Genomic DNA, 12543 nt, shown 5'->3' on the forward strand with positions numbered 1-12543 from the left:
AGGCTTTCTCCCATAATAAAAAAATCCTCATTATTACAACCTATAAGAGTATGAATCATATCCCAATCCAATTCAATTATTCATCCTTTTCGACCAAAACACTTATTATCGTCTTGATAAGTTATTGTCTCTCCAACTAACTAATCAAACACGAGTCCCTCCTTAAGAGATTTCTCCCTTTGCTCTTCAATCCATAGGGTATTAAGTAATATCAAAAACAAGTTCCTATGCATTACTCAACCATTTGTAATTGATTTTTTTTCATTATATTCATTAAATACAGTCTTATTTTATGCTAACTTTGGAATACCGACTTTTCTTTTCCTTTTACGATTACTTGTAAATTGAAAAAAAGTTCTTCTTTTTATATATATATATAAAAATAAAAACAAAATTTATAATGGACTACAAAATCAAATCTCCGAAAAATAGATGGTGGAGTATGCAACAACAAAAGAACTAGTGTCCCTAAAATAAAGAAAACAAAAAGGATGAACAAAAACAAGAAGAAAGAGAAGAAAAAAAACTGTTCTTTATCATCTTCCACTTCCCAAAACATCTCAATTATCACTGAGAAGCGTGAGGAGACAATCGGAGAAGCAGAAGCAGATAATCAGTTGAGAGAAGAAGCGTTTTTTGTTGTACAGAGAGATGTTGTTTCAAGTAGGAGGACAAGGGACTCGTCCTACTTTCTTTGAAATGGCTGCTGCACAACAGTTACCTTCTAGTCTTAGAGCTGCTTTAACTTATTCCCTTGGTGTAAGTTACTCTCTTTACTCATTTACCCAAATGGGTTTTCTAATTTCATATCAATTTATCCACTGTTTCAGTATTTAAAAAAAAATTGGGGTAGGGGAAATTGGGGGAGTGGATTGTACTGTGGTGAATCGAACCCTTACCGAGCCAATCAACTGAGATACTATGATTCCCATTTGTATTTATGATATAAAGACAAAACACTATAGGTGATTTTTTCCTATTTGTTCTAGCCTTGGTGTGGATGTAGTTACCTGTTACATGTTGTTGGTTGGAGGTGACAGGTATCACGTGGAGTACTTTGGCGAATCAGGCATTTGCTTCTATTTCGTTTTCGATTGTTATTTTTGATCCTACAATGGGAGAACCTAAAAAGCTGCTCTTTTTTCTCTGTCCTGTGGTTTGATACCGTCTAGCATTAGTTGAGGTGTGCGCAAGCTACCCAGAAACCATGGTTATAAAAATAAATAAATTAGTATCGGGATGAAATGGGTCCAAGTGGGGTGTAATGGGTATTGAGGATTTGTATAGTGGAATTCAACTAGTTTAGGATTGAGGGGTGGTTGTTTCTTACTATACAATTATTAGTATTGCAATGAATGAGTCGTGATTATATTGAGAATTTAGCGTAATTCAACTAGTTTGAGATCGAGGCATAGTTATTACGATTGTAGCTGTGGAGCTGTATTTAGTAGATTTGTCTTAAAAGATGATATATTAGTATTAGAACGAAACGGGTCCAAGTGGAAAATAATGGGTATCGAGGATTTGTATAGCGGACTAGTTTGGAATTGTGGAGTGAATTTGATTATTATTTTAGCTGTACATATTAGAAGTGTCTTAAAAGACAGATTATTAGTATAAACAACAACATACCCACTGTAATCCCACAAGTGGGGTCAGGTAGGGTAGGATGTAAGCAGACCATACCCCTACCTTTGTGGTATAGGGAGGTTGTTCCTGAGCTCAAATTAGTATAAACATAAATTATTAGTATTAGAAAGAAACGGGTCCAAGAGGAGTGTAATGAGATATTGATGATTAATATAATGGAATTCAACTATTTGGAATTGAGGGGTGGATTTTATTGTTGTTGTGTAGCTGTGCTTATTAGATGTGTCATAAAATACAATTATTAACATTGAAATGAAGTGGGTCAAAATGGAGGGTAACTAATATTGAGGATCTACAGTAATTCAACTGGTTTGAAAATGAAGTATAGTTGTTATAATTGTTGTAGAGTTGTACTTAATAGATATATCTTAAAAGACAAATTACTAGTATTGGAATGAAACAACACACAATGGATATAGAGCATTTATATTTTGGACTCCAATTAGTTTGGAAATGAGGCATCATTGTTGTTTGTTGCTGTTGTTATGGTTAACTGTAGTTATGTGATGTGTGATGGCTAGTGTTAATCGCTGCTTGCTTGCTTGCAGGTTTTAGCTTTAAGAAGACCTTTCATCCACAAAATTCTAGATTATGAGGATGAGTGCTTTGCTTTGCTTACGCTAGTTCTTGAAACACATAGCTTACGAACTACAGGTGCTTATTTATCTTTCCAAATACTCCTTCATACCATAAAGAATGACTGGTCGCTGTATGCGACTCAAATGGTCTAAGTTTAGGCAGTACTCAGACGTTGTTCTGAATATTTTCTTTTTCTAACATAATGATTAGTAATGTACAAACTGTATAAAAATACTGAAGTCACATTTTTCATGTTAGAACTTATTTTTGAAATGCATAAAAAGACTGTAGTTTTTGACTCTTCCAAAGAGTAATGCTGAGTATCTGTTATTGGGTCTACGACTAGTATTTTCGTTTTCATCCATTCATGTGTGAATTCTGTGGTACTATTGCAGTTTCTGGTTAAAGGCTGAGCTAATTATTTGCTTTAGTTTTAGCAAATTCATTCCTTTTTTACTTTTTCTCAGATGGGTCTTTTGCTGAGTCTTTATATGGCCTGCGAAGAAGGGCAGTTAAGATAAAAGTTAAGGGTGATAACAAAGGTCCAGATGCCAGAGAAGAAATTAATCACACTGGGTTGGAGAAGCGCCAAAAATTTCTTTCAGTTGTGTTTCTGGTAATCTCTTACACTTGAATACTCACTTATTGATCCCCAGGGAATTAAGCTGTTATACTTTCTATTGGCATATAAATATCTGACAGGACAGAAAGATTCTTGGGAAACATAGGATCCAAAAGTAAACATACCGGATGACAAAAACATATTCCTAACTAATTTTTATTACCTAAATAGATTTTTCCCTCCACTATTCCCTATCTTTCGATAGGTCTGCATTGGATTCCAAAGGTTTGAAGGTTTTTAGAAACAACTTATTCCCATGTGATTTTAGGCCACCTCTTCCCTTTTAACACCTTCATTCACTATGGTTCCACACCTACGGACTTGTACTTCTGGAGGTTGACGTCCGGACTCCGGACATGAGCAAACCATATCAAGTGACCTTCTCTCATTTTATCATTGATGAGTGCTACTTGGACATTCTGCCAAATGTGGTCATTTTTAATCTTATCTAATTTTGTATTGACAGCACATCTATCATATGGTAACACTCATCTTGTCAATAAGTTGGACCTGTATACTTAGACTTTCCCACACCTCCCAGCCTTGTAAACCTTCTAAGATTGAAATCCCTTGAATGAATTTTCCCTACTACCTGTACATTTCTGTAAGTTTTTCAGTGGAAACGTTGAAGATGTTTCTAAATGTTGCATAGAAGATTTCTGACAGGTTTGATTTTTGTTATAAAATACAGTTGTTACTTGTTACCTTCGTTGCATAGAAGATTGTCCCTTTGCTATCTGTTGCAGAAGCTTACTGTACTCCCATCTTCGGGAACATATAATATAATGGAATAAAAAACCTGGAATTGGAAGTCATCTGGCTTCCTTTCTGATCTTCTAACTGTTTCCATGACTAAGGCTATATAGCATCTAGTATATGTGTAAAGCTGCGACTTCAAAAATGATTGCTTGAATCAAGTTTTGCCGTTAAGTTGTACTGCTTTTGCTAAATGCAATGACATAATGTTGATGTGCTTCTTTAGGTTATATTGCCATATCTCAGATCAAAATTGCATTCAATCTACAATAAAGAAAGAGAGGCTGCTCTTCAAGCTAGTTTATGGGGCACTGAGGATGAGAGATTTGGTGACACTGACTATTTTGATGGAGGTGGAAACTCCATAGTTTCAACAAGCAGTTCAGATACAGAAGAATCAGTTAGAGATCGTTTGAGAAAGAAAATCCGTAAGATCGTAGCTGCTTGCTACCCATGGATACATGCTGGAAATGAAGGTATATATAGAGTAGTTTCTGACTTGTGATTATGACTATGCTCCTGTTTTTCGTGTGTACTGTTCATTCTGTTTCACTATTTGAAATGAGATGAAGTAGGTAATCCTGTTCATTCCAGTCATGCATTAATCTCTCATGCCGCCTCTAAATGGCCTTACCACCTGCCCAATGTCGGGACGACCCAAACCTTCATGGTGCGACCAGAGCCATTTCATCTGAAAGTGTTGTCTCCCCTTTATCTGTTTGAGTTCTCAGTCCTGTATAAAGTAATTTCTCATTAAAATATCATACACATTATTTGCAAAGCCATCCTCTTTAGTGAAGATTTTAGGCAGGTCCTGATGTCATTGTTCACCTTCTTGTGTATTTTTCCTGCAGGTTTATCATTTGCTTACCAGCTACTGTATTTGCTGGATGCTACTGGATTTTACTCTCTAGGACTCCATGCTCTTGGCATTCATGTTTGTCGGGCTACAGGACAGGAGCTGGTATGTCTGCAGACAGTTTCATGTTAGTATCTGTCTAGGTCTGAAAGGTGTTATTAGTTGGTATCAGAAATACAAAGCCTTTGAAGAAATTGTAAAGCCTGGACTATTAAAAAGTACATGTAAGGTACCAGTGAATCAGAATAAATTGCAAGAAGTTTTAGGTACCCTAGCATGAAACTCTGAAAGATTAATGAACTAATGGTAAAATGTTAGTTGACTCAATATGTTGGTGCCTAATTTTACCGTGTCTGACCATCTAAATCTGTTACAAGCGTTGTGAAATCTCTGTATCTGAATAATCAATTGGATAATGTAATTTTCTGATGTGTGAAAGTTACTTTCAGAAACCTGAACATTGTGGATTATTCAATTGGGAACTATAGTTCTTTTCTGGTTTGATTATGATTCTCATGCTTACCTTATAAAAGAAAAAAGTACTCTTGAGGAAGCAGTGCTTTAAGGCACACCCTTCATATTACCTTGAATCACTGGGTATAAGTTTCAATTTAGATTTGTATCTATCTCTCTGAACCAGTTGAACTTATTTATTGGGTAATTCCTCTTTTATAATTTTTTGTTATTTATGATTTTCCTTTATGTGATGTCAAGGTAGATGGATACTTCTTCTAGGATTTCTAAAATAAGAAGCCGTGAACGAGAGAGACTTCGTGGCCCCCCTTGGCTAAAGGTCTGTGTTCATCCTGTAAATCTCTTTTCTGTGTTTCTATTCTTATCCTCTTCCTTTTTATTTTCTTTTTTGGGGGGGAGGGGAAGGTATTTGGGGCAGCATGTTATGTTAGTTGAGGCTATATGTATCCCCTTTTTGCTTTTCTTTCTTGGTATTAATTTTACTTCTTAGTTGAGGTCCCCGGTACTTGTCCACAAAAAAAAGGAGTAGTGTTTCATACTTTCTCATGTAAAGTTACCTTCACAGCCAATATTCTGACCTTTATTCTTTGAATCCATTAACATGTCAGGCAGTACAAAGTGCTTTACTAAGTTGTGCATATGGAGTTCTTGACTATGCTCAAACTGGCCTAATAGCGGCAGTGTTTTTCTTTAAAGTAAGTGTTGTTTAACTCAAGTTCTGCTGCTTTTCTGAATTGTTCCCTAGAGAGATTATTTTTCTTCTCCAGTTTTGTTGTGGTCATGTATCGATGCTATGATTATATTTCCTTTTCTGTTTTCAATGATACTCAGATGATGGAATGGTGGTACCAGTCAGCAGAAGAAAGGATGTCAGCTCCGACTGTTTATCCACCCCCACCTCCTCCTCCACCTCCAAAGGTGAGTACATTTCCATTTGGGATTGAGAGGACTAGTCTTGCAATTTGCTGTTTCGTATTTGTCCCACTTTTGTTTGTTCATGGTTCTTATTGGGTGAGAAAATACATTTGGTACTTGGTTGCAGATAGATGTTTAGCTCTGAAAAGTGTCACCTGATACATGTTTTTTGCCTTTTTCCATTCAACCATAATTCTGAAACTTTAATCTGTGGTCACTCATCTCCGACTTTTCATTTACGCCAATCCATTTAAGCAGTTAACAGGAGCTAGAATCAAGGATCTAATATGAATATGAGTTATGAGTTATGTGTTAATTGATATTGTGCATTCTGTATGGGAGAGCATTACCGTGCCAATATTAAATGATTGGACTTGGCCAATAAAGTCTCTATCTTATATAAAAACTCTCTTGCTTTGGCATTGTTAATATAGTTTGTATAAATTAAAACCAGTATCTGAGCCAATTACCAATTGGAAGCAGGCAAGATAGTGACAAATCATAATTTGTCTAAATCCTCAACTAGCAAATTAGTGTTAGCCTCCTTTGGAGAGTAACAACTTTTACAAACTATTTCCTGTCTTGGTGTAATGTGGATCTGGAGAAAGTTCTTTCCATTTGGTCTTAAACTAGTTTCATTATGCATAGATGAAGTAGTTTTTAAAGTGTTTTCGCTTAAATGCTTATGTATAATGTTTTTCATTTAAGCAGGTTGCGAAAGAGGGAATTCCGCTACCTACAGACAGAACACTGTGTCCTTTATGCTCACAAAAGCGTGCAAATCCCTCAGTGGTGGCAGTTTCAGGATTAGTCTTCTGCTATTCCTGTGTTTTCCGATATGTCTCTCAGGTGAAATTCCAGAATCAGTTGATAGAATTCGTCTGGGAAACTAAATCATAATCTCTATGTTAATTTGGTTTCTTTATAGTTAATATTGCAATGATTTCTTTCCCTGCTAATTGCAAACTGGAAAAAACTGCAAGGACTATGGATTTAAAATGTTATATGTTCAGATTGTATCATAGTCAAGGAGCTATTCCCATGACTACATACTACATTTTCCTTTTTGCTAGCTTTTAGTAGAATTGGGGAACTGATTTGTCTAGACTTATTCTTGATTCCTTCTCTTTTCTTAAACGAATTCAACTTATATATACTAGCATGAAGTAATTGTTACGCTATCAATGTACTTTAACTCGTTGTAGCAGGTTATGTGCCTTATTTTCTAGGTCTATGATTCCCCATATTATGGACGGTTATCTGATTCTTTAACACTGTCAATACGTAGAGGTTAAACACTTCGTGAATATATTTGATGATTCTTTTACACTGTCAATTCATGCTCTATTTTCTTTCTATGCAGTATAAGCGATGCCCTGTGACATTGATGCCTGCAACTGTGGATCATATCAGAAGACTATTTCATGATGTTTAATTTTAATTTCTTCCCAGGATCAGAAGGGATGAATAATATAGGAAAATATGCTCTAAATTGAGATTATAAGTGACACATTTTTTACCTAGGCCTAAATCATGGCATTAGTTGAGTGTATTCTACTTTTGCACAATTGTTGTAGTTCAAACTTTAGAATTCAAATAATCACAAAAAAATAATTTATTCGCATCTGGTGTTTACACTAAATTACTGTTCCTCGTTCTCGTTGGCCCTTGTATGGCATGAAGTATTTTACTGATGGAACCGTATCTCGACTCAGTTTGAGTTTAAATTCGAGTAGTATGTGCCTTTCAGTGAAGTATATTTGTCTTGTATTTAGGTACATTCTAGTTCTATTGACTAGACTCATACCAAATGCTATTTAGTTTATCTTTTCTTACTTTCCTTTAAAGCTTTTTATACGTAGTCTCTCCGTGAATGAGAAAGGTCATGGGAAAAAACACGTTTTCTCTCTGCGAGATCTGAAAGTGGAGAATGGATAGCAATTTATGAGTACATAGGATTGAACATTACACAATTTTCCCTTGGTAATAGGCAACAAAAGACTTTTGCTTGTTGAATGGAGTGTGTAAAGTAATTAAGCTCTTTTTATCTTCATGAAGTGGAAAATATTATTATGAGTCGTAGTCTTAGTTCGGAGGAGAATTGACCATTCAATCTTGTGACCCAATCGAGATCGAAATTGGAAAAAGAGATACAAATGGAGAGGAATAATCAATCGATGAGAGAACATGAAACTATTTTGTTTCAATAGAGGTACGAGAAATGGTTGGGGGCAATGAAGTAAGTGAAGTGGTTGGTTTTGGCGAGTTGTTCCAACCATTACTGGATATGATTTCAAGAGCCAAACGAGAATGAATACCACACAAAAAAAAGTCTATACTGTTATCATGCTTTACATGACTTGCACTTTTTAATCTTTTCAAATCTACTTTGATATTAATATTCTCATATTATCTCTATTGACAATTTGACATGATTCGTTGTACTTTACTTGATATACAAGTTTATTCGTTTATACAAGGAGAGAGTAAATAAAAAGACATGTGAAATAAATTTTGATATTACATATATTTGACTTATATGTTAATAGTCTTTTTAATTGTGTGTTCATTTAAACGTCATCACAAAATCAAAAAAACATATGACTTAATGATTAACGAAGTGGATAGAAAGTAATTAAATACATACGCTATCATCATCAACTCTCTACTTTAGAAGTAGGAATAACACGTCTGCATACACTTTATCATCTTCAGATTATACTATGTGACTATATTATAAATATGTTATTAATGTTGTGATAAATTAATCGAGGTACGGATAAATCGACTCAAAAAAAAGTAATAGTAGAGAGTAATCACAATAGACTAGTGAACTACCCCTTACCCCTACGCCCAATATAAACCCATAAACCCTCAAAACCCTCAAAACAATCCTAGAGCTCTCAAAAAACTCCATCAATGGCCTCCAAAATCACCAAATCCATCTCTAGAACCCTCTACACTTGTCGTTTTTATCCTCGTTTCCTCTCCTCCGCTTCATCGCCGTCGATTACTCAACCGCCGCCACTTCCTGCCGTCGGATTTTCACCTCAGCCGTCATTTCTGCTTTCACACTCCCTTCTACCTACTAACCCTAATGGCCTCAAGCCGTTTAGCCTCAATACGGTACGGTTCCGAGTGAACCGGTCCGGTAGCTCACCTTACACTCCAGGAACCGGCGACCGAGCTCCGACTGAGATGGCACCACTGTTTCCGGGATGCGATTACGAGCACTGGCTCATTGTTATGGATAAGCCTGGTGGAGAAGGAGCTCATAAACAGCAAATGATTGATTGTTATGTCCAAACCCTTGCTAAAGTCCTCGGGAGGTGATAAAAACATTATCTTTTTAGTTAAAAAAAATTATTTGACAGCTTCTCAAATGGATACTCCATCGTGTTCATGTTCATAACCAATTATCTTTTTTAGTTGAGTATGTTAACAAACTTGGTTGACTTTCAGATAGTGTTAGTGTTGGTTTTCTTGTATGTGGAGAGTAAAGTGTGCCTAGATGGACTCATATGTGTTATTCTGTTCTTGTGATGCAGGAGTTATTGAGGATTTATATAACCTACCCTGCCTAGTTTAGGATTAATGCGGAATAGTAGTAGCAGCAGTATGCTTATTCATGTAGTCTCTTTTGCATGTGTAGTGAAGAGGAAGCAAAAAAGAAGATTTACAATGTCTCATGTGAGAGGTACTTTGGTTTCGGGTGTGAAGTTGATGAAGAGACTGCTAATAAAATGGAAGGTCTGTTGAAAATGCTTTGCTATCATTATTTTTCTTGCAATAGCCATCAGTTCATATTAAAGAATTGACTTGGAATGTTTGCTGCAATAGGTTTGCCAGGTGTTCTGTTTGTGCTGCCCGATTCCTATGTTGATCCTGAATACAAGGATTATGGAGGTAAACATTCTTTTAACAATTGTTTGCTCTTTGTTTGGCAGTAGATTCATGTTCCGTAAGGTATTAGGGGTATGACCCAATAACTAGAATCAAATAATGCATAAAAGAAGTCTACTCTTAACCCTCAGGGGTTGGCCTGCTGGCAATTGACTTGAGCCTTGGGGTTTGCTCCCTTTCAAGGTCTCAAGTTCGAAACCCAGTGGGTGCAAACAATTTCTGAGGGCCATCGGACTGGGTAAAACCTGAATTAACCGTGGTGCACTTGCGGGAAACTCCTTGCCGAGGGCCTGTGCACCCCCGGGATTAGTCGGGGCTCAAAGAGACTCGGACACCCGGTGCAAATCAAATAAAAGAAGTCTACTCTTGCTAAAAGTTTCTCTAAATTGTCGCCTTTATCATTTATGCGTAGCTCTGTCCAAAAAATAATCCAACCCTTGATTTGAATTGTAAACTCTATGGTTTGTCTCGCCAATATGAACATTCAGAGGCAACAAAACTTAGATCAATGTTGGGTTCTTTGAAGAATATAGGAGTAGTATCTGGGGTTTCTTTTACATAATGAAGGTATCTTAGCAAGGTCAAAGAAGATCTTGGAGGGGGCATTGTGTGTAGAAAGACTAGAAGAACAAACTTTTGATTGGTAGGCTCTATGAGTTGCTTGGAGATATAGTCAGAATAATTGGTAGCGGAGAATTTTTTTTAAAGATGTCTACTAAGTCAAAATATAAAGAAATGTAATATTTTGAAGATTTCAGTACTTAAATATATAATTTTTTTTTTTTTTTTTTCTTCATCAAAAATATATAATTGTTTTTCGTAGAAAGTTGTCAATAATTTGGTGATAGCCCAAAGCAGGAATAGGTCTAGTGAATTAGGAGAGGATATATTATCAATGGGTAAAGGGTTGGTACATTGAGCATGAGGTTTCTAATCATATTCAGCAGTAAGTGCACTATCATGCAAGGTTTTTTAAATATGTGAATTCACAATGCTGTCGCATCTGCCTTAGCATACTCATCTGCTTTGTAGTTTGTAGAACATGCCTTAAGAAGGATGGATTTATCGGGTGGCTAGGAGGGAATATAGCCCCCCATTTCATAAGGGATATTGATTATTGCCAAGATACCTTATGTCCTTATCTTTAACCCATTTACATCTTGCCCCTTATTAGCTTTCCATGCTAAGCCCAAAACAATATCAAATTTTGCTCTAAACCGATACAAATCATGTGTGTGTTACCATGTGCCTGTTTCTCTTGACTTTTCAGAAGAGGTTCTTTGTTTCCTACTAATGAACTGATAGTATATGCTTACCTAGAAGTGTTCTGATTTTGAAGCTTCTAAATTTTGTGGATGCTTCCCTGTAATCGTTGCTTTAAGGGTGTGGTTTTTCTTACTTTGATGAACTCATAACATAATGAGTTCGATCAGGAATTTCTATCTGAAAAGAATGCTGTGTTGGATTGAGGCGAAGTTGTTATCCTTGTATTGTATTTTAAGTTCGCTCTCAGTCTGTGAGTTAAATGGTTTCTTCAAGATCTCCTCTTACAATTGCGAAAAACACAGAGATTGTCTTACTGGAAAATAGCAAATCCCCCCTCCCCCACAAGAAAAAATAAACCAAGCCAAATTGGTTCATCAGAGAAATTGTTACGTCTGTGACATGGCCCTCCTGATTTTGTCTTGTTACATTATTATTATTCATTTGGCTTAAGGGTTTGGATTCATGTTGGTAAATACTAGTTTTAACCCTTTATTAGCTCTTACTCCAATAACTTCGATGACTTATGTGTATGATTTTGCCATGACAATGATCTTATATTATCCTTGCAGCTGAACTTTTTGTCAATGGGGAGATAGTTCAAAGATCACCTGAACGACAGAGGAGAGTAGAGCCTGTCCCTCAGCGTAACGACAGAATAAGACCCAATAGATACAACAGGCGCAGAGATAACATGCGATGAATTATATCAACGTAAGGAAGATTCAGTGGGTTTGACTCGTATTGCACGGGTGTGTGGAAATTCATGTGTTAGAAACTTGATACTTTTGTTTCCAAGTCGGAACATGTCTTTAATCAAACTATGTGCCTGGATTTGCTTTATTTCTCAGTTCAAACTAGTAGTCCTTCATCTTCTAAGTTATGAAGACTTGTCTTAAAATTTCCCAGATGTATATACTACTATGAGATAACTTTTAAAATCTAGTACGATTGTCTGTGCTAATATGACATTTTGTCAGTGAAACCTTTCAGTCCAAAGGCTCTGCATTTTGTGACCAACGACTTGGTATAACTCCATTTTTAACTAGTTATTGTGCGGAGTTATCGCCAAATTGAAACGGCAAGGGCATTCTTTGTGTATTAACTGGCCCAAGGTGAAAGTGGATTTACTGTGTTAGTTAATTATTTACGCAATTGCTGAGTCTAAGTTTGAAAGATCATAGGAAAGTTGTTTTCGTGTGACCTATTGCCCATGGGTTCATGTTCCTATTAGGGTAGGATGTCTACGTCACATTTTTTGGAGTGTGGTTCTTCCCAGAATCTGGCGTGAATGAAAAGACTTTGTGCACCGGGCTGGTCGAGATAATTCCAAGTACGAGTCACTGGAAGAAATGTACAGTATCTTAGCAGAACTTCGAGCAATTTGCGAAATAAGGTCGAACAGAAATGGAGTTTTGATTGTTTGAAGCACTTAATATGTCTTAGCTGTACGTGAAGGATGGTATCAATATTAATCTAAATATGAACTTTTGCGTTAAGGGGATTCAAGATTTACACGTTG

At 36.2% G+C, this 12543-nt stretch overlaps 2 protein-coding genes across 2 annotated transcripts; both read left to right on the forward strand.

The window, feature by feature from the left end:
• Positions 1 to 477: 477 nt before the first annotated feature.
• On the forward strand, positions 478 to 7479 carry LOC125819685 (peroxisome biogenesis protein 12). Its single transcript, XM_049499157.1, has 10 exons — positions 478 to 759; positions 2199 to 2304; positions 2697 to 2845; positions 3834 to 4083; positions 4462 to 4571; positions 5185 to 5259; positions 5549 to 5635; positions 5772 to 5858; positions 6567 to 6704; positions 7219 to 7479. The coding sequence occupies exons 1-10, from the start codon at positions 652 to 654 to the stop codon at positions 7288 to 7290; spliced, it is 1182 nt and encodes a 393-aa protein (XP_049355114.1). The 5' UTR covers positions 478 to 651; the 3' UTR covers positions 7291 to 7479.
• A 1252-nt stretch (positions 7480 to 8731) lies between these two features.
• Positions 8732 to 11988, forward strand: LOC125819667 (multiple organellar RNA editing factor 2, chloroplastic-like). Its single transcript, XM_049499133.1, has 4 exons — positions 8732 to 9184; positions 9508 to 9605; positions 9696 to 9761; positions 11594 to 11988. Exons 1-4 carry the CDS (start codon positions 8775 to 8777, stop codon positions 11722 to 11724), a joined length of 705 nt encoding a protein of 234 aa, XP_049355090.1. The 5' UTR covers positions 8732 to 8774; the 3' UTR covers positions 11725 to 11988.
• The last annotated feature ends 555 nt before the right edge of the window (positions 11989 to 12543 follow it).

This window comes from Solanum verrucosum, unplaced genomic scaffold, assembly GCF_900185275.1.
Source record: "Solanum verrucosum unplaced genomic scaffold, falcon-dt-bn FXZP01000255.1, whole genome shotgun sequence".
NCBI lineage: Eukaryota > Viridiplantae > Streptophyta > Magnoliopsida > Solanales > Solanaceae > Solanum > Solanum verrucosum.